At 32.4% G+C, this 23,941-nt stretch overlaps 1 protein-coding gene across 1 annotated transcript; it reads right to left on the bottom strand.

Moving 5' to 3' along the window:
• Positions 1 to 3,880: 3,880 nt before the first annotated feature.
• Positions 3,881 to 5,064, bottom strand: LOC146540988 (uncharacterized). The gene has a single exon (XM_085189035.1). It carries the CDS (start codon positions 4,770 to 4,772, stop codon positions 4,023 to 4,025), a length of 750 nt encoding a protein of 249 aa, XP_085045161.1. The 5' UTR covers positions 4,773 to 5,064; the 3' UTR covers positions 3,881 to 4,022.
• Between the last annotated feature and the right edge of the window lie 18,877 nt (positions 5,065 to 23,941).

Below are 23,941 nucleotides of genomic sequence, written 5' to 3'. Positions count from 1 at the left end.
GGCGAACTTTAAATTTAAGCTCAAATATAAGTCAAGTCATCTAGTGTTAAGACACTCCACTCCCCACTTTCAAGTGAATTCTAGTGGCATTGCATGTTTAGTGACGGGATTCAACGCCGAGCTTTGCCTCGACACCAGGGCGAAGGAATGTGAAATATTTCACTTCTTCGAGTGGGAATCGAACTCGCAACTTGTCTCGTCTATAGTCACACACTTGTGCCCCTGCACCACGACTGGCCTCACCTGCACTTGAAAGATGAATGAATAATGCAAGAAGTTGTTAGAGCTCTGCTTGTAACCCAACAAAGATCATATTTCACGAGGAACAAGTTTAGGATTAACTTTTAAGTCTTAACACTATTAATGACTTAACTTTTCATTATTATTTCTTACAATATTCGCTTGTGGAAATATATTGGTTTGGCTAAATTGGAGCAGTAGTGTACACCAGCTTCACCAGCTTCACGCTGTACCCCACGGCAGAGGGAACCTAGTGTTAAAACACTCCCGGTTCCCATTTTCCGCCGGATTCTGCAGGCATTGCCTCGACACCAGTAAATTTATGTATTCATTTCTTCCAGTAGAAATCGAACTCGCAACCAGTAGCATTCACATTCACACACTTGTGCCCCTGCGCCACGAATGGCCTCTCTGGTAGTGAATACTATGAAAAAAAAAAATTTTACTCAATCTTTCAATATAGCAGTGGCACAGAGTCTGACTGTAAGCGAGTTCACCTTATTCTTCGCTTTTCACCTAGAGTCTTTCCGACCTGGAGTCTTTTTATGTAGAGTGGCGAAGAACTCCTCATTTTACCTTTTTTTTGCCAGGAAACGAAAAACATTTATAAAGTTACGATGGTTTCTCATTACAAACTTAGTCCTAAGTGGAAATCGAACCGACAACCTAGTAGTGGGATCAGAAAACGAGATTTATTCATTTAAAATATTTATTTACATTCACTTAAAAATAATATAAACTTCAATCTCATTCTCTTGCGTTTATATTATGAATATAATATTAATAATAGCAATGCTACAATCGCTGCTTTAGTTTTTTGTCTACATAAAGACCTATTCTAACATTTTATAGGGTCGTATTAAAGTAAATTGAAATAACAATATTAACATTATTTTTTTCTCCTATTTAAGTGCTTTTACAGTGAAGCTCAGTTTAATATAATTTGCTTTCTAGGGTTCCGCACTCAAAGAGTGAAACGGGGGACCCCGTTACTAAGATTGCGCTGTCCGTCTGTCCTTTCATTTATCTGTCTGTGCGTCTATGACCAGGCTGTATCACATCAACTGTGGTAGTGAGACAGTTTATATTGATTTTTTTATTTCTGTTGCTGTTATATACAAATACTAAAACAGAATAACATAAATATTTCAGAGGACTCCCGTCCAACAAACTTTTTTTTTCGTATATCCTCTTTGCTATTGATAAAGGTACGAAACTCTTAGTGCGCGAGTCCGACTCGGACTTGGCAATTTTTTTCCTATTGTCATATGAATTTGTGTTTATCTCTCTGTAAGTTTCTTACAAGACAAGGACAAGAAGGACAGATTATAATGCTAAATATAAATAAGAGATTACTAAAACATTTTTTTATATGAAATATGTTTAATACGTTTTCTAAAAAGTACTATATGAATTTTAGCTATTATATGTGTATTATTAGTAGATATTTGGGAATAAGTGATTGTTTTTAGAGTTACACTCTATATATTTTAATTTTATTACCATAATACAGGTGTATTATGGTAAAAAAAATAAAAAATGTTATATTATTTATTGAAGTAATCTTTTAATTCACCTGACCACATAAAATATACGAAACACATGAACCAAACTATCCCTCGAGCCGTTCAATCATCATCATTATTGATTCTACAACTTCTAAGGACAGGTAGTTTCCAATAATTCAATATTAGTAACAAATTTTAACTCCATTACAAATTCGAGACCGACTCCCTGTTGACAGAGGGATCGAGCCAAGGGACGTTAATCCATTAGTACGGAACACTCTATTAGCATACACAAGATATAACATACCAATTTTAGTTACGTTTTGTTTTACTATATCTTTACTGAAGAATTTGTTTGAAGTAATAAAATTTATCTAGGTATATACTAAATTTTGTTTTTTGCTTCATACTATATTCCGCACATAGATAGGCAGATGAAATATGAGAAACTAGTGTTTAGACACTTCATTTCCATTAAGATTTCCTTACCTCACTCTCCGACGAATTCACCATACATGTAATTTATAATTAGATTTTATTACATAGTTACTACTCGACCTTAGAAAAGCGTTGTTTATAAGACCATCGACAATCAGGTAGAAGATTTCCATATCCGATACAGCTTCGAAGAGCATTATCGTCACTCTTCTTTTGAATATTACTGGCTTAATTCACACACGAGGAGAGTTTAGTTCTTTCTAAATAACTAAGATGCGAAGCAGCTGAATTTTATATTAGATCCAACCTTAAGAATTCACCTAGGACTAGAAAAAACGTAAATAATTCCATACATACCCATATATAAACATCGCGTGTGTAAACAATGTTAGTGACGTATATCCAAATGCCACGTGGCCTCATCAATATTCAAAGAAAACTTCTCCTATAAGAAGATCACTTGAAATAACGCAAAAGGCGCAAAACTGTGGAGAACACTCGTTGGGTCCACTCAGAATGGAGCAAATATTTAATTCAAATAAAGGGGCCCAGGCAGCGGGATTAAAGTTTTAAGAAATAATGGAAGTATAAACATACTTTATGTTCAAATTATCCTAATTTGTGTGAATGTTTGTTTTGTGCTTTCTTTGTGTTTCTCCAAAATATATAAAGAAAACATTTTTTATAAGTTCCTTAAATAAATCAGCTTCCCGTTGTATCCCGCACACAGCAGGGTAGGCAGAGGGAAGCTAGTGTTAAGACATTCCGTTTCCCACTTTCTGACGAATTCTGGAGACCTGCGTGTTGAGTGGCAGAACTCAACGCCACGCTTTGCCTCGAGGTGTCGACACCAGAGCGAAGAAATGGAGGTATAAGCGTAAATAAATATTTCACTTCCTCGAATGGGGATCGAACCCACAACCGTCACGTTACAGTCACACCCTTGTGCCCCTGCGCCACTACGGCCTCTGTCTCAACGCTACAAGTTCCTTCATAAAATGTATTAAACGGCTTTGGCATGTTTAAAGGAAGCAGAAGTTATTTTCTGGGATTTTGGTTCAAATCCTGCTTTAATGTTGTTTAAATGTTTTTTGATAGTATTCATTGTTTCAATAATATAAATAAGTACTGTCATTAAAATTATTTTAAAAAGAGGTTACAGAGGTATTTGTGGATTGATGGAAAAACACCTCTCTAAAATAACTATGTACAGAATGGAGTGTCATAACACTATGTTCCTTACGCCTATTATGCTATGTGGGATAAAATTGAATTAATAAATATTTACTTATTAATAAAGTCTTAAATTATTTAAAAAATAAGCAAAATCTTGATAATAATGTATATTGTATTTTACAAATGAAGCCCTTTCCTTTGATATCTTTATTAGATGGAGAAATATATTGATTATATTTAATTTTATTGTCATCAGAGCTGTGGTCGTAATGCACATATACTAATAAATAAATAAATAAAAAATAAATAAATAAATAAGCCTTTTATTCGGATATAACAGAATATACAATTAACTAGTCGTTTCACTACACATATGCATGTAAAAAATACTAATACAACATAATATTTATTAAAACTATTCGTATATTTGATCATTTTTTTTTATTTCCTGTAAGTCCGTTTGCCAGTTAGCAAAGGCCTCCTCCAACCAACGTAGATTTTAGATTTTTTGTGATTTGTTATCATTTTTCTTTTGTGATTAGTTGGAGGATTGCGGTCTCTTTTCCCCACGAGGACCAGTCGGCTTGGGGAAGATCGTGTTAGTTCTTTTGTTTGGTTTTCGTAATTTAGTTGGATAGTCCGTTTACCGGTTGTTAATTGCTATTGGTTCTTGTATGGGTGCATGTCAGTAAGGGAGTTTGATCGAGTTCTCATCAAATCGTAGGCGTTTGTCCTGTTAGTTTTAATAGAAGTTATTGTCTGTTGCTTTTTAGGTTTACTTGTCGGCCTTAATTGTGGTGAAGTAGATATTTCTCTTTTCCTTTTGTCGGTACTAGGTCCTTTGACTATCAGCTTATCATTTTTCAAAAAAGCAATGTTCCCCTTTTTTTTCTCTTCTATTAGTTGTGGTAGTAAGGACTTTCTCTTTTCCATCATTTCTTTAGAATAGTCTTCTGATATATAGATTCCCTTTAAACTTTTTTTATTCTTCATAATTTGGTCTTTCTTCCACCCATTTATTAATGAAAGTAATACAGGTCTATGTTTGCCCTCAGCTTTGTTTCTTCCTAGACGGTATAGTCTATTCACTTCATTTTCTGCTACAGATATATTTAAGTCTTTTTTGAAAATATTTTTAACTATATCCAAGAGCTTTATTGTCGAATTTTCACTCTCCTCTAAACCATAGATAACCATGTTATTAATTTTCCTTTCTTTTTTTAAGTACTCAATCTCACTCTTCAAGATAGAAACTGATTGTTTTAATTTTTCATTTTCTTCAATTATAGGAGATAATTTTTTATCTATATGGTTCATTAAATTCTTCGTAAGAGTTTCTTTTAGTTCAGTTGACTGTTTCTGCATTTCTATCTTCATATTATCGAATAATAATTGGAATTGTTGATCCATATTAATATAATAATGCGAGGAACGGAACGAAATGTAGATTGGTAGAAAATATTTATTTTGTGAAGGTAGTTATCAAAGTAGCTGACTGATGTTAGATTTCGAGCAATTGAATGTTGTTGTAAGTTTTTACCTCAATGATTTTTGGTGTTTGCTTCGTTAATCTTGAAAATATTCCAGAATTATTACTTCTGATGTATTAATGTTTTTAGCACTGTAGTTCCCCAACGATAACTTTATATAATATTTTAATTAGTGTTTTATTGGTTTCGAGCAGCACAGACTTGTTGACACTTCGGCGTTCGGAAACGGAACCCACATATACTAATACAGCAAGTTAAATAAAAGCTAAAGCTAAGTAAAAAGAAGTATAAAATTATTTTTGTATTATCTAGTAGGTACCTGTCTGTAAAAGTCTCATCAATGTTTTCATTTCATTTTCGTTTCAGTTCAAAGTTTAAATGAGAGCGCAGCGACACAAAACGGCCATCGTATTTCTTTGTAAAAATGAAATATTAATTTGAAATGTTTCATCGAAAATCTTTGTGAAGCCGTCGTTGTGGAAGTTTATTAATAACTGTTTTTTTTTTCAAGCAAACTTAAATATTACAGTTTACTAGGGTAAACATTTTTTTTCAAAAAAACTATTTTTACTACGTATCTACTACATTAATTCGTCCTTTAGTTTACATCTAAGAATTTTGAATTTTCCGCCTAACTTTCGACAATACGTGTTGAGACTTGAGTGGCGGACCTCAACGCCGCGTTTTGCATAACCAGAGCAAGTAAATTAAAATAATTCATTCCTCTGAGCGGGAATCGACCCCAGTACCATCGCATCGACAGTCAGTTACTATGCCGTTGCGCTACAAGAGTAACAATATGAAACTAATCAACGGTATAATTAACCAATAAGTTAAAACCATTTAACCGTAAAATATATTTATTACTTAATTTAACCGAGACAGATCCCTGTCTGTTTCTTAACGATCTTTAGCTTCGTACTTAAACACTCGAGTGCACTTTATTTCATCGATAACTGAATTGCTCTTTGAAATATCTTCATTTTAGTTGTAATTATGCCAACGAACTGAAGAAACTTATTAAGAAATGTTAATTAATATAAAATAATATATAATAATATAACTATTTTTTTAATTCACGTGCTATATCCCATATATATAGCGTGAAGATAAAAAAGCCACCGCAATCATTCGAGTCTAATTTAATTATGCAACTTATTTAATTATGTATTTTATTGTATCATTTATTGTCTTTAGTCTCTTATATTTATTTATATCTAAAAATGTTATTCAGGTTTTAGAAGTGAATGACTTGGTAATGCATGAAGAGTTATGACAGGGACCACGCTCATCATTTCTCCCTTAAGAATCATTTTCGATCTCTAGCTACATATGTTCCAGTTCGTAAAGGACCCTCCAAACTTTGTTGTTTCTTTATCCTTGGCTCATATTGTGAATAATAAGAGGTTTTATTTTCTTTTTTTTTTGATTTTGAAGGTAAAAGAGAGAGAGCGCGAATAAGAAAGATACGAATGAATAACATGCATATTTGGTTATCGGTTAAGTGCGAGTCGGACTCGACTACCGAGTGTTCCGTATCAATTTCAAGCAACTTAAAACCAAAATTCTTTTAATAAGCAAATAGGACGTTGACTTCAAAATATCACAATTTTACATTAGAGATTTACAAAGGAAAATCATGTAACAAATTCCGAGCACTAAGTACAAGAGGAAGAGATAAGTCGCTTTATTTGTGGACGCTAAACGCGGATTACCATTCATTAAGCGTTTGTTATCTTTGTATTGTATTGTTTTACATTAAAAAAATGTGGTTGAAAGTTTAATTTTGTATGAAATAAATTGTATGATATTAAATATAAGTCAACAATAATAAAAACGCGATGATTGTGGGTACGATTCCGACTCGGAGACATAAAACATATATACAAGTAAGGGGGAACATAGGAACCTAGTGTAAAGACACTCCGTATCCCATTAAGACCCTTTCATTCTCCACTTTCATGTTCATTACATATTAAGTGACGGACCTCAACGCCGCACTTAGCCTAGGAAAGCCAAGAAAATATTAAATAATTCATTCCCGCAAGTGGGAATCAAACCTACAACCGTCGCGTTCATAGTCACATGCTTGTACCCCTGCACCATGAACAATTTTTTTTCATATAAAATTTGAACTCACTACAATCGCCTGTATTATTGCATACTAGCTAGCACAACGATGTCGTCATTATTACTTCATCATTTCATTAAGGAAAATAATGTCCCGTGACGAGTGTCACGCTAACCCGGCACATGACAGCAGAAATAATAATACAATATGTCATACTAGTTTTATTACGTACGCACATTAATTATTATTATTAAATAATATAGGAAGTGAGGGAAAGCATAGAAATAAAAGGCATTTTCCGATCGTAATTCAATATCTTTAACCGACTTCCCAAAAGGAGGCTATCAGTTTGACATGTATGTACATAAACTCAAAGAAACATCTTTGAGTTCGTTTGAGAAAAATCCGTTTCTTTTAATTGTTATTAAAAAAAATGGATTTTTAGCTTCACGCTATTTTCCGCATATGCGGTCCCTTCTCCACTTTCCTCCCAAATTTGATGAGAATCTCATGTAGAAATTGAGCCCACTCAAACGCTGCTCGTTCTACGATGGCCACAACATATCAATAACTGTTTTATTAAAGCACACCTAGGGCTGTATTTTTAATAACGTGCTTATATTAATATTTTATTTACTTTTAATATATTTAAAAATATATTATGTTCGACAAAACTCTATTCAACTGAATTGATTGCATCTGTTAATAAATATTTTTTTTTAATTCACAAATGTTATCGTGCTTGAAAAACCTGTGTTAGTTATTTTAAATAATTGCCTATATAAAAAATTATAAAACGCCTGTAGGTAAATAAACTATCGGATAGTATATTTTTCTCTTGTTTTTTTTTCAACCTCACTGCCGTATAGCAGGGTTGGCAAAATGAACGTAGTGTTACGCGTTTCCCCGAGACACTGATATAAAGATTATAGTGGCAAAACACTCTATTTCATACATTCCGCCCTAATTCCGAGACATATTGTTTAAGGACATCTATTATTTACATCTAAAAAACACTTTGATTTCTCTTACAAGAGCGGAAATCGAACTCTGGCCATTCCCGGTGCGCCATTATTGTCTCTGTATATAAACCTATCCCATTAATAGATTACAACCTGCTATATATTATCAAAACCAGTACAAAATGTACACTGCGCTACTCAGCACAAGACAATTAGGTTTTATTAAAGCTATTATTATGGCCGTTGGAATCGAGGCATCGTTACATACAATCCTAATTACGGTCTTTAAGAAAAATTGTACTAACATTTGTTACAAATACTAGGAATGTTTTTGTAAAACATTGTTGGAGAAATGCGCATTAATATTATGCTGCAGGGTGGCCAGAAGGAGCTTAGTGTTAAGACACTCCGTTCTCCATTTTCCGCCAAATTCTGAAGGTATTTTTTTGCTTTTGTAGAGGTCGGGACCTCAACGCCAACTATTATAGAAGAAAATATTCAAGAAATATGTTTAGTAGAGATGGAAGATACGAAATGGATGTGGAACGGTGTATTACCGCGTTAATATTGACTTTCTTTCTTTGAGTATCACTTTATTATATTTTATTTAAATTATTTTATTTATTTAAATAAAAAAACTGCCCAATCAACAAACTAGCAAATCAAATAGTGAAGTGCTTGCAAAATCCTCTTTTAATTGCGTCGTTGACGGTCTAGTCCGGCGCGGGCTGTAAAGGCTATGGAAATAGTGATCAATAGAAATTCAATTATGACGACGGCCGTATGGAACGTTTTAGTTCACGTTAATTGCCATGTTAAAAGTGTTGGCGAAAAATAGTTAACAATTTTGTTTTTTGGGAATATAATAATAATGTCGCGTTTTATCTTGTTACCAGAACGGGAAAAGTGTAAATAATTTGTTCCCCTGAATGGGTATCGAACCTACAACCGTCGCGTTTAATAGTGTTAAAAATAAATAAATAATAGAAATAAATATATTTTGTATAAAAACAAAAAGTTATTAAAAGCGAATATGTACAATGGTTTTTTTCTAAACGCTAAAGGCAAAATATGAACAACTATTATTCTTGATTAGGCTCTCGGAAATCAATAAGTTCTATTAAAATCTATAGCGAAGCAGCAATCAAGCTGTTAATACGACGGACAAGGGTTCAATTTCCACTCTGGGGAATGAATTATTTTCATTTCCTGCCGATTTACGGCTGTTTGTTTCGTCCACATGACGTATCCATATTTAGGTTTTATTTGTGAACTTGAACTATATATAACATTTACACAACCCTTTCTTATTTTCAGTAAAAGTACCATTTTTACAACCAGTTCAGATTTTTAGGAGATTACCCCGGACAAACACAAAAAAAAATGTTAGTTGTTGTTAATTATTGTTTATTACTTGGAAAAACACGGTTACTTATCACAGACAGACACTTCAATTATATTCATATGTATAAACATTGTAAATCTTTCCGATGTCAATACATTTTCTTCCTTACAAAGAAAGGAAAAATGTAAAAAAAATAAAAATGGAATAATAAAATGACAAACTTCCCTAAAGGCATTTACCGTTGTAACCGGAAATTAAAGAAAATTATTCGAATTACATTCGGCATAATAATTATATAGCGACATTAGTAGGTCAAGCTACAAAGTAAAACTATTCAGGCTTTAATATTCAAATTTTACTTTTAATATAATTGTGTTCATATAAAAGAGTTTTAATGTAACAGGTGTTTGTGATTTTCTTTGTAGATTTTAAATGAAACATTTAATTTTCACTATAAGTTCAATTTTTCTATTTTTATAGTGTTTACAGAAACTGCAATTATGCAAATACAAACAACTTCACGTTTCTCGTATAATGGGATAGGCAGAAGGGACATAGTGTTACGATACTCCGTTTTTTCCTTTCCGCCTAATATTCGAGATTTCACTTCACTTTTTCAGTTTGGCGGTGTGCTGTTGACGTCGACCTCAAAAAAAAAACAATAACGTTTTGAAATAAGTTAATTAATAATATTAACTGTATTAGAGTAGAATTTGGTCTTCTTTTTTTAAACAAAATTATTACTTCTACAATTACTTTAAAAGCCTATCTCTGTAATTTGCAATTCTAAAGCCATTCAATGGGATCTACGGTCAGAACACCCTTTGTAGAGGACGAGGTGTCGGATGTATGGCGTCAGGATATTAATATCTTGTGACGGTTTTATTATGAAATTATTTTACCCTTTTATGTCGTTTAGCATAATTTCAAATAAGTATTCATATATCATGAATATACTTGTAATTTATTGGATAACAAAGTAATGTGAAATTTGTTGGCGTAACTTTGGGTGCGGTTAACGAACTTAGGTTGTTTTGATAAGCTACATTATTAGTTTCTTATCAGCTTCACGCTGTATTTGCAAATGGCAGGGTAGGTAGAGGAAACCTGGAAACCTAGTATTGAGACACTCTGTTCCCATTCAGACACTTCCGTTCCTCACTTCCCCGCTGAAGTGGCCGAATTTAATGCCGCGCTTTCTTCGTCACCAGGGCAAAGAAATTAGAACATTAAATATTTAATTTCTTTTTAGTCATTTCAAGAGGAAAATGTAATGATTTATCACTATCTTCTGTGCCTACCCAGCAAAATCACTAATTCGAATTCTTCTTTTTTTCAGCTACACGCTGTATACCTAAAATAGAAGGATAGGCAGAGGGAACCTAGCGTTAATACACTCCGTTCCTCATTCGAGGCATTGCGAAGAAATAAAAATAATGAATATTTCATTTCCCGAGTGTTTCTTTCAAGTAATGATAATTATCAACTCCCTCCACGATTCACATACAAACTACATATTTACTTAATACAGGCTGTATTTGATTTGACCAAATGTGGCGAGGTGTCCATTACCAAAGTTCAGCTCTTGCCAAACTGTTTATGATACTTGTTGTGTACCTTTCAAGGACGTATGTATGGAACAGAGTATTTCTGATCAAATAAAATACATATATCCTAAGTCTTATAGTCTCGTTATTAGATAAGTTAAGTGAACGATTCTTTTAGTTTTAGAGGTTTTTTTATTACAGTTGGAATTTAGTTTATCTAGGTTTTTTATGTTTATGTTGGTTGGTATTAATATATTTGAATAGTTCTCAAACAATATATCTAATAAATAATTATAAAGGCCATTGTGGTGCTGAAGGACAGCGTCAGCTTATAAACGCGATGGTCGTGAATACCAGATCCCACTTGGGTAACAGATTATTTTCATTCTTCCTCCCTGGTAAACATCATGCGGAGTTAAGTTACGCCATTCAACGATATGAGCCGATAACAGAGTTGCCTTGCCTCATGCGGAATAAAGCGTAAAGTTTAAAAATATCTTCATTTAATTATTTTATTAGCCTTCATGACGTAGGCGTAGGTGCGAAATGATTTTTTATTCTGAGAAATATTTCCATTATGAATACAAATGTTTTATGAACAACTCGGAACAGCTAAATAAGTAAAATTTTAAAATCTTGTGCAAAAGCACCGTAACCTAACGCTGTGTTTTTTCTAAACCGTTCATTCTCCTAAATAAACAAGAAAATATAAAACAAATCTTATCCGACCCGGATTGGAACCTAGCACCTTCCATTAGTGAGATATAATCTCTACAATATTTAATATCAGACCAACGTCTCTTTGTTATCAATCAAAGGTCAACCTTTATTGTTGGACTACAAAAGCCTGTAAATCTTGTTAAGCCTATATTGGCTAGCATCTGGCTAATTTAATATTAAAATTAATATCCAATACCTATCTCTTTACTTTGATAATGGAATATAAAATATTGATAGATTATAAGTTTTAATAAGTAAAAATATTTATTGCATACTTTATTTTAAGTAGGGATTCGAAAAGAAAAATAAACGACTTTTTTAATATTTTATTTATATTCTACCGTATCAAAAAATACTTTTAATATACTTTGTATATTCCACCGAATATAGATAAATTCAGTTTCAGTTGAGATAAGCCGCTCAAAATACAAGATATCGCGGAGAAGCGAAAAATAGAATGTCTAGTGTAACGGTTCTCTGTGCGTTCAAAATACATTTTTAAAGAATATATAATAAAAATTAACATAGAAAGATTTGAACCCATCCCGCTTGGAAACTGCCCAAGCGGTCTGACCACCAAGCCTTACGTTCTCATCAAGCTACATCAAAATTCTTATACGATAAGTTTTTACGATTTATTTATATTGTATTGTATTTCATAGTTCATATAAACCAAATTCGCTCGAATCATCTCTTCTATATTTATCTATATATATAAAAGGACTTGTCCTCACTGACTGAGGTAAGACGCACGCACAGCCGTAACCGCTGAGGGTAGAAACGTTGAATTTGGACAGGTGTTTACTTTCGTAATCTGGACATCCACTAAGAAGGGATTTTGAAAAATTAACCCTAAAGGTGTGAAATAGGGGTTCAAAGTTTGTATGAAAAAAAAATTAAATCGGCACCGATTTTTATAAAATTTGAAATTTAGATTTTTAAAAGTATTTAATTGAACACGTGTTTCATCGTTTTCTAGAATTCTCTTCCTAAGGATGCAAATAAGGGGTTGAAAGTTTGTATAGGTTTTTTTTAAATCGGCACCAATTTTTATAAAATTTGAAATTCAGACTCTTAAAAGTATTAAATTGAACACATGTTTCATGGTTTTCTAGAATTCTTCCCCTAAGGGTGCAAATAAGGGGTTGAAAGTTTATATGGAAAAATCTTTAAATCGCCACCGATTTTTATAAAATTTGTAATTTAGACTCTTAAAAATATTTCATTGAACACATGTTTCGTGGTTTATTAGAATTCACCCCTAATTACGCAAGCGAAGCTGCGCGCGTCCGCTAGTCTAAGATAAAATTCAACGGAACAAACTTATGAACACACAACCCAAGCCCAGCTTCACATTAGTTCAACTTCCTCAAGTTTAAAGATCAAACATCTACTAAAACACAAACGTTAACAAGTTCATTATATATAGAAGTTCTAAACACGAAACAACTGGTACCGAATTATAACTTAACTTACTTTACGTCGTTTCTACTCTGGAGCTGGAGTTTGCTTCTATGTGATCAAGCTAGCTTTTAACTCTTCACCAAGGCGCGTGTCTAGAAATGTTGTCCTGGGGGCACCTGGACTTCAGTTTTGAAAAGAATTATTCGGGTAAAGATTTTTTTATTTTTCAGTGTTGATTTTTGGGTGGACAGAGACCAGCCGGCCCCCCCTGTTCCTATTCCTACGCTCATGGCTTTCAATTGAGTCTTATTTTATTATTTATTTTTCATACATTTTTATCTCCTAACGAATTTTTATTTATACAAAATATTCTATATTTTGAAGATCGAGTGTGGTGGCGAGTATTGGGGAAAGCCTATGTCCAACAGTGGACAAAAGATGGCTGTTGATGATGATGATGATGATGATGATGATTATATATTTTTGCATATCCAGATCTCTTTTATTTTTTTTTGTTACAAAATCAATCAAAACATTTTAAAGTAAAATCCAGAGAATCGCTGTAAAAGTGACTTTCAATATATAAAAAATATATATTTTTAAACTACACCCAAAAAATAAACAAAATCTGTTACAGTATTGGAAATTTGAAACACTGTTTGAAATTTACAATACCATCTGCATACCAAGTACAGAAATAGTAGCTTCAAAGCTGCTTCAAGATGTTCATTCAGAAATTATAGTCTAGACATAATCTTGTTGGACTAAAAAGATTTTCTTAAAGCTTTTCGTACTTCTATTTGCGTTTGAATGGAATTCTTTTAAGAACTACTTGTAATATTTTAAGATTTCATTATAAAGAAATCGTTTATTGCTACTAGTGATGAAAAATGAAAACAAAGTTTACATGCGTATGCACTCTTATTGTATGAAATGGATTACAAACATAAGTTACACGATGAGAAGGAACTTAGTGGACACTTCGTTCCCCACAAGGGTGCCTCCGCGCGAATCGAACCTACACGTAGGCTTGCGGCCTTAAACAGAGAGTTTTTAATTCTATGATTCTATTTTTATGAAATTCTACATTTTCTCAAATTTATATAAAATGCTGCAAAAACGAGGCATAAAACCTCGTATCTTTTGATTACAATGATTTAGGACCTTGATTTTTCTAGGCCTAGAATAGTAGACCTGAATTATTGATAAATATTTGATATTAATTTCAACTTGATACCTCCACGCGATCTCAAAATAAAAGGTATCTAACAACAAATATATCCTATAAGGATTTTTCTATTTGAGGTACGGAATTTTAAAAAAAGAAACTTATTATTTTTTCATCAAAATCATAAGTTTTTATAACAAACATTTATTATAAGAATTCTCGATTCATTTTATTCATTGAGCTGTTATACTTGAAACAAAAACAATATAATTGGGTCAAGTGTAGACAGGTACAGAAATAAATGATTTCTTTTATAATGAAAAGTAATTATGAAGTTTTTAAATTTAAACTTTTTATGAGGGAATTATTTTTCGTGTACGGAAAATTTTTCAGTTTTAATTAAATAATTGGAGTTTTTCTTCAACAGTTGAATTTTTGTTCTATATTTTATTTATTTTATGTATTCTATTTATAAGTATGTTTTACTACCAGATATTAAGACACTCGCGCGGAACTGAACGCTGCGTATTGTCTTTAGTTACGAAGAATTGAAAATAATTTAGTTTCCGTGTAGAAACTTTTTCCACAAAAAAATATCGGTAGATAAATATATAAGAAAAAAAAGAAGTTTAAAAGATAAATTAGTAGTTAACTGTATGTTTTTACTTACTTTTACTACCCTTCGAGTCAAATATCTTTTATTCTATCCTTTTATCTCAAGTTCAAGGTATTGCTTAATGAACACCTATTTATAAACTTTAAATTGCTTCACGTACTTTGTATAGCTTTTTTGCTTCGTAGTTTAGTTTTAAAATGTTTAATTAAGACCGTCCTTGATTGTACTTTTGTTAAATTTTTCGTTACGAATTCAGTATATATATTTATATTCCCTAAATGATAACTCGTTCCAATTTTACGTGAAGAAAATTCTATTATGTATATTTTTAATTTATTTTTTCTAAATGAAATAACTTTTAAAATATAAAAAAAAATAATGGCCTCATACAAGTTAAAATGTTAGGCTACCAAATGATTTTTGAACATTTAAGTTTTTATTTTTACGTTTGTGATACCATAAAAAAGATGCATAATAAATAAACAAATTCTTATTTATAATTGAAATAAATACTAATAGGCCACGTTTTCAAATTTAGAACAACACACTCTACTCTACCTAACACTAACTGTATAACAATTAATCTCTCCGCGACCGCAGATTTCAGTAATGATTGCTTTAAGAGCCAATAACGGGTACTATGATAGAGCTATAAATACATTGTAAATTGTTTGTGATTTATCATTTCTATTAATATATTGTTTCATATAATCTATATATATAAAAGGACTTGTCCTCACTGACTGAGGTAAGACGCACGCACAGACGTAACCGCTGTCCGTAGAAAGTAGTTAAATTTGGACAGATGTTTACTTTCGTAATCTGGACATCCACTAAGAAGGGATTTTGAAAAATTTTAACCCTAAAGGGGTAAAATAGGGGCTCAAAATTTGTATGGAAAAAAAATTAAATCGGCACCGATTCTTATAAAATTTGAAATTTAGATTTTTAAAAGTATTTAATTGAATACGTGTTTCATAGTTTTCTAGAATTCTGCCCCTAAGGGTGCAAATAAGGGGTTGAAAGTTTGTATGGAAAAATTCTTAAATCGCCATCGATTTTTATAAAATTTGATATTTAGACTCTTAAAAATATTTAATTGAAATGTGTTTCATGGTTTTCTAGAATTCACCCCCTAAGGATGCAAATAAGGGGTTGAAAGTTTGTATGGAAAAATCTTTAAATCGCAACCGATTATTATAAAATTTGAAATTTAGACTCTTAAAAATATTTAATCGAATACATGTTTCATGGGTTATTAGAATTCACCCCTAAATACGCAAGCAAAGCTGCGCGCGTCCGCTAGTATAGTATATACGAGTATACATACCTACTTGAGGCCGTCGCGTTGCTGGATCCAATGTGTCTATAAACGTGACGGTTGTGGGTTCCATTCCCACACTGGTAAATATTTATATTTTTTTTTTCTTCTGGTAATGAACAGAGGTAAGGCGCCACTCAACACACAATACATCCAGAACACAGTGGAAAATGGAAGTGTCTTAATGGTAACAGAGCGATTTAACACTAGGTTCCCAAATTTTCTCTGCCTACCTTACGATGTGCGAGATACAGCGTGTAGCTTCAAGAAAATATTTACGTCGTTAAACATACGGACTATGCTCTGTCTGCGTACCCTGCTGTATATGGTATACAGAGTGAAGCTGGGAAAATAAAAAAAAAATGTTTTACTTAATATAGGTGTTTTCATAAAAGAAATATTCAGTTTGTCACAATGATTACATACCGTGATATCATTATGTATATTTAATGTTGAATTAAAATATTTTCTTTACACGCAAACGCTTTTAAGCACAGGTCACGCGAGACTGTTATGTACTAGTACTTATTTGTTTGGATGATATTTCGATTCTTTGTATAAATTTGGAATTATATTAGAAGTTACAAATTAAATGAAATAACATGATAATGAAATCCTTGAATATTAGGCGGAAGGTGTATAACAGAGTGTAAATATGTAAGGCTAAAAAAAATTATAATAGAAATAAGCTACAGCGTATAGAACTCGTATGTAACAACTGTATTAGTAAGGTTAACTCTAAACGAGTAACTCTAAGTAGCGAAGTAGTTCAAACTCTTATGGCACATAAAATAACTTGTCCAAAACTAAATATAATCTCGAGAATTTATCTAATTTTAATAAAATATTAGACATTTGCGTTTTTATATATTTTTAAATGAAACTCTTAAAATACAGAGCAAAAATGTAACTTATTCTTGTATTATTTCTAAAAAATGTGTATCCCGCACACAGCAGCGTGGGCAGAGGGAACCTTGTTAAGAGACTCCGTTCCCCAACTCTCCACCGAATTCTGGAGGCTATGTCTCGGTACCAAAATAAATAACCGAATAAATGAAGATATTAATAAATAATAATTCAATTCCTCGAGTGGGGATCAAACCCAAAATCCCAAAGCTCACGTCTCGACGGCCTATCATACCACAAATATAATTCTACTTTGTTTACAACTTTACATTATAAAAAAACAAAAAATATAAAACTTGTGTAACTCTTTCTTACCATATTTCAAACAAATAAATAAACTTTACAATAGAACAGTGGTTATAAAAAATATAACAAGAAAATAAAGTTATTTATCAATCTAATATATTACTTTAGATTCATTTTGTACTGACCAACGGTCCATACTCCAGACCACCCACTCGCTAGCGCCACTTATTTAAATTATGGTGTCATAATGAACTCACGCAAATTTACTTATATAAAGTATAATCCATACCTATATTATAAATTCGAAAGTAACTCTGTCTGTCTGTCTGTCCTTTAGTCTGTCGCAATCAGGGCCAAACCGCTAATTTAATTGTGATAAAATACTCATATAGAGATATTTGAGGGTCTCGAGATGAACATAGGATACTTTTTTTTTCTCATATTTGTATATTCGATATATACCCATATATTAATATTTTCGATATATACCCATATATTACAATACTTATTGATTTGACATGCAATTTATTCCGCCATGTTAGTAACAACCGTCTCTATGCGACCGTTGCTAAGCAACGATTTGCAAAGTTTGCTGTTAGAAAACGTCACCCAAAATAAGCTTGCTTAACGCATCTCTTTATTGAAAACCGAAAATAATTTTATAAATACATTTAATAAATATTCGTATAGTTCAAGCGAGCGTAGCCGCGTTCGGGTCCACTAGTTTTAATTTAAATTTCAAAGTAAAAAAGATGAATATAGAAGTAGATCAGAGGCCAGTCGTAGTGGAGTGGCATAAACCCGTGGCTATAAACGCGATGGTTGTGAGTTCGATTATCACTTAAAGGAATTAAATATTTCATTTCAAAAATATTCAAACGAAAATAATTCATTTCCCCGAGTGAGAATCTATATAAAAGCAGCTACAACTAAAAACCATAAATCTTAAAATTGAATTGAATTGAATTTCTAAAAAAAACATTTAAAATTAAAAATTCAAAGAGTTTTTCATATAAAATGTACTATTGCTGTACATTTCGTCACCGACACGTGCCGTAGTCTCCTTACTGGCGTGTTCTAAAGGTATTGTTCATGTTAACGCGTGAATAACATAGCATCTAGCATTTCACTAGTCGTAGTTCTGGTTGTATATCATTTTTAAAGTTTATTTTTTCTCTTTTAACGGTTTTTTTTATATAACATTTTATGTTTTTGAATATGAGAAAGGAAATGGTACGCTTTTTGAATGTAAGCGTAGTATGGTAGTATGTTAGTGTAGTACAGGTATGTTTGTATGGGTTTTTTGTAGTGTTAAGACACTCCTTTCCCCATTCATCGCCCAGTTTTCGAGACATTGCCTGTAGCTTGGAGGAAGTTATCACTTATATGTTATAACCTTGTCTAGATCTTCTTTTTTTTATCTGCATTTTGATGGATACTATGGAGATTCTAATTAAAAATGAACCCGCTGCCCACTTTTTTTAAGCCAGTGCAATTATCATATTAAAAATACCAGTATTTTAATCGATATATCCCCCATAACGTAATAGAAATTTACTTAGAATTAAAATAAATAAAATTAAATTATTCAATTAACAAGCTTATTATTTTAAATCAAATCCAGAACAAAACGAAACTTTAAAAATTAAACTGATATAAATATAATTAAAGTTTCGTGTAATATCATCGATATTTCTACTCCAGAGCAAGTGCAGTTGACCTGTTGCCCTATTTTACAAATAACACCTTTGATTAAAGGGAACGAACGGCTCGCCTTCAATTACCATAGCTGAGAGGAAATTATCAACTGCTATACTCAATAGTGTCATAGATTCAAATACAGCATATGATTTTACTAGGCTTTTTTGTAGCAATTGGAAAACAAAATGTGTGTATTTTACAAAAAAAGAGATTCTGTTTGTTTAAGCGCACTAATCTCTAGAAATACTTGTCTGATTTGAAAAATATTTTTTGCATTAGACTGACCATATATAGAGGAAGGCAAGAGGAATTATATGGATAAGAATTTACAATATACCTACAAGTTGTTTTACTTCCATTTGGCAAAGGGGGTGAACGAATTTCAACCCAAAACTAGCATATGTTTAGATGAATAACAACTGCGCAATGACGTTCTCATAAATAAGTTATAACATACCTAGTTTCGTCTTCAACGTGTGTTCATAATTCATATTAAGATGTATGAACCTGAATTGAAACTTTAAAGGTTTATAACTTAAAGCTCAAAGAGAAACTTTCCTCATAGAAGACGTTAGGTAACGTACGGCTTACCCTTTAAGAAGGCTTTCCGTGGTAAATTTTAATTAGGCTTCGGTTTATTATAAGTGACATTTTTTTATCTTCACCTTTTGTCTCACATTTAGCAGGAGAGGCTGAGGTAAAGTAGTGTTAAAATACTTCGTTTTCCACGCATCACAGAATTTTGGTATAGCTCAAATGTTGGAATAACTGAAAGCTGTGCTGTATCTTGTTACCAGAGTGGAGAAATAAAAATAATTCATTCACTCGAGTGGGAATTGAACCCATAACCGTGTTTAAGTCCGACTGCCTCAAAATTATTTCTATTGGCTTTCTTTTACATACTAATACAACATGTACTAACATAACTACTCAATACAAATATGTAGATGAATAAAAAATATACCTTTTTATCAACACAAAATCGAACTGGCTATAATAATTCTCCAGTACAAAGAGCAACTTTACTCAAATGACTTTCTACAAGAAATGCGAGATTTATATTGAAATCTTGAAGTATGTAAGAAACCAATAAAAGGCTGAAGATTTTTGCAACACATTCGATAACGTTCCACCATTTCCCTCGTATTTATAGGCTTTTACAGCGTTAATAAAATGTACGATGAAACGGAAAAAACCTTTTAAACCTATTTTATCCTGATGTTATTTTTTTTCTACAGAATGATTTGAACATAAGAACAGGTATTTTTTTAAGTTTTACCTGGAGTGTGTACAAGAGCTCATAATATGGTAGGAAGACGGAACCTGGGAATCTAGTATTAAGAAACTCAATTTCATTTAAGACAAGATCCCCGACAGTACCAGGCGCGGCGCTAAGTCCCTACACAACACGCAATACCTCAAGAATTCGGCGGAAAAAGTGGAAAGGAACTCATAATAGGGAACGATGAATCTTAAAATTAGGTTCCCAGGTTCCCTCTGCATACCCTATTCCATGCGAGATACATTGAAAAGCTAACAAATCTATGTATATATATACAGCCTAGTAACCTACAGTTAATTTAATTGGGCCTCGTTTAATATGACACCAAAATTATTTATTTTAATAGAGACATCAAGCGGAAAGTGACAAATTGCTAACATTCTATAGAAGACAAAGCACCCGTACGTTTATATGAAAAGACGTTTACATATGAAAGGAATGAATGGAAAAGGTTCAATTCTTAACAATTAACACAAGTGTTTTCTTTTGTATGAGTTGAATGAATTTCTTTTAGGGTAAAGGCCATTTAATATCGAATAATTATTCGTAAATGACTTGTGAATCAAAACCTTGATTTAGTACCCCCGAAGAGAACCTAAAATCATTAGTAGTTAAAAAAACAGTTTCACGCTGTATTTCGTATACAGCAGAATAGACAGAGAGAACATTATATTAAGACACTCCGTTCCCAACTTCTCTTCTTTGAAAAAAAAAATAACTCATCTTCCTACATAAACATGTGTTCCTCGAATTACTTGATAGATAATTGCAATACATTGTTACTAGTATATAAATTTAAGCTGCCATATTAAAATGAGTATATGCTTTAAAGAAATAAACATATTACTCCCACAATACACAAACTAAGAAGAACATACAAAAATCACTGGTTTCTATAAATAACTATTAGTTTTGTGTTTATTGTTAGAGTTTCTTGTACTATTGCAAACGAAGTCGCTGCGCCTATTTTTATGACACTCGGGCCAAAGTTGGAACTCCATGGAGAAATATAAACCAAGTTTCATTTCAGAATGTAAGTGAACTAACGAATTTCATTTTATTTTTTTAGATATATATATATATATATATATATATATGTACATTTATTATGTTTCTCGCTACTGTACGAGATCGAATCTATAATAACCACATATACAGAGAGACATTTGAAAACTACGCTGTAATGGCATCTTTAACCAGGAAATTTACTGTTCAACTATAATATTTATAACTTATATAATATTTATAACTTTGTATATTATATCAATATACAAAGTAAGCCAAAATGTGAATTCGTTAATCAATTGTATGACTTTCTTTAGCTTTTTTCCACGATAACTGGCAGAATAGCGGAGCAAGTAGGTCGGAACGAGCAACGAAATGTATGGGAGATGAAAAGCTACTTGGATTTAATGTAACTTTATATATTCATGTTCATATTTTAGGTCAAGAAAGCTGAGAATAAAAAGAGGTTAGCGTGCAGCCCGCGCTGTAGTATGGCGGGGGCGTTTTGATTAAATTTTTCCATAAAAATAAATTTTATGTTTCCTTTTAATAGCGAGTATTTGAGGTTCCGGTGGTGGGTAGATTTTGGGCCAATATATTGTTTGGACAAAAATCCAAGGCTCTTAAGGCCGTTGGGGTGTAGTGGCAAATGAATTACTTCAAATTTTCATATCTTCGCTCTGGTGATAAGACAACATGTAATATCTCGATAATTCTGCAGAAAATAAGAGACGGAGTGTCTTACCACTAAGTTACCGTACAATATGCGGGATACAGAGTGAAGCTTAAAAAAAAATATATACAAATGATTTAGCGCATGGTCGCTATCAAACTGCGTTTGGTAAACGACACGTCAATCAGTGACAACACCTGGTATCGTCACGGTGTAGTTGGAAATGGATTAACATCGAATATTCTATATGAGATTTAGAAATGTCTCTATCTCATAAAGAATTTTATTTCTTATACATCATGATCAGGACAGGCTGATGATGATGATCATCATCATCAGCCTGTCCTCGTCCACTGCTGGACATAAGCCTCTCCAATGGCACGACACTGAGCTCGCTTATACATACATACATGCTATTATTAACAAGCATTGTCTTTGGCAAAACAGGTCATAGGTTCGACTCATACCTAAAGGAAAAATAACTGCTTTTATTATTAAAATTTCAAAAAACGACATTCATCTAACCGGGCCATACAAGCGAACTTATTTTGCATATAAACTTAATTTAACCAAATCGAACCCACATCCATCGTGTATTTAATCTGATACTCTCTACTGTGCCACACTGTACACATATATTTATAAATAATAGAATAACCAATAACTAAATGGTTCAGTGAGTGTTTAATAGAGCAATTAGTATTACTTCCATCTAAGTGTTAAGGTAAGCCGATTTGCTATACCACAATCAATTAGGCTCTAGCGATGTGTCTGGCTGTAAGCGCAATTATCACAGGTTCAAATTCGGTGTAAATCTAAACTATAATTCATATATACTATATATAATTCATATAATGTATATATACTCATTGTTTTTCTTTATTTTTATTTACTCGCAGGAATATCTCGGCCCTGCTGTACCTATGCGGGTTCATTTCGCTGTCGTAGCAAGGTAGGCAGAGGCTATCTGGGAACCTAGTTTACACACTGTTTTCCATTAAAACACTTCCTCGCTTGTCGCCGGTTTCTCAGTTATCAGAACGAGGGAATTAAAAATATTAAATATTTCATCCCTGCTAGTGAGAATCGAATCCACAACCATCACGTTAACAGTCACACGTTTGTGCCCCTGCACGACAACGGTCTTTTACTTTTCCACTTTTCCAAGGATAACAGACTATGAAAAGAGAGTTTAATTTTATGTTGTGTGGCGGATCTAAACACCGCACATAGACGTTTCAGAGCGTAGAAACGAAAATACATAATTAAAATTTTTCACAAACGAAATGAAACGATTGTAGCTTTACGTAGCGAACGTAAATTACTTTTTAATAGTGTCCCCATTACCGACATCGGCGTAATTGAAGCCCTCGTCGAGACAATGACAGACGCTTTGAATGTTTCGTGGATTGTTTTTGTTTCATTACATTCTGCTTTCGCTGTACTTAATGAGAAATGTTCATGTGACTGTAGACCTTAGAACACCTAAAGTCGTGAGGCAGGTGTAGATTCGATTCCCACTCGAGGAAATAAAATATTTTCATTTCTTCGCACTGGTAACAACGCGCGACTCTATCCGTTACTTATCTTGCAGATACTAGGTTCTCAGGTTCCCTATGCCTACTCTGCTACGCTACTAAAAATGTTTTTTTTTAACTTTAACTTATAATTCATATAAACAAATAAGAATTTAAATTATGTCGTGAGTATATAACACATATTTTAATAAAATTATGCCAAAAAAAATGTAATACCTAAGTAAATCCCTAAAACCTTGGAATTTGTAACCGTAACGTGTTTAATATGTGAATATGAATACTTTAGTATGCTAAAACGATCGTTTTATAAAATTTAATAAAGTAATAAAATGGAACAACAAGATACAGTATTTTATTTAAATACTTGCTTATTATAATAATATTTGGACTTTTTCTTATAATAATTATGTACATATTTGGTGCCAGTTTTGGCGCAGCGGCTGAAAAAGTGCTGAAAGTCGACTGGTTGTGGGTTCGATTCCCACTCAGATCACACAGCAATAGACCTTAGATTCCACTTTGACCAACTTTCTATTAATTTTAGGCCCAAAAGTAAAAATTCTTCCAAGTTTAAAGTTAATTAA

This window comes from Heliconius melpomene, chromosome 1 (genome assembly GCF_056956725.1).
Source record: "Heliconius melpomene rosina isolate 202511_hmr_F chromosome 1, ASM5695672v1, whole genome shotgun sequence".
In the NCBI taxonomy this organism is placed as follows: domain Eukaryota; kingdom Metazoa; phylum Arthropoda; class Insecta; order Lepidoptera; family Nymphalidae; genus Heliconius; species Heliconius melpomene.
Note: the sequence above shows the minus strand (reverse complement) of the source record. Positions and strands in the feature narration are given on the sequence as shown.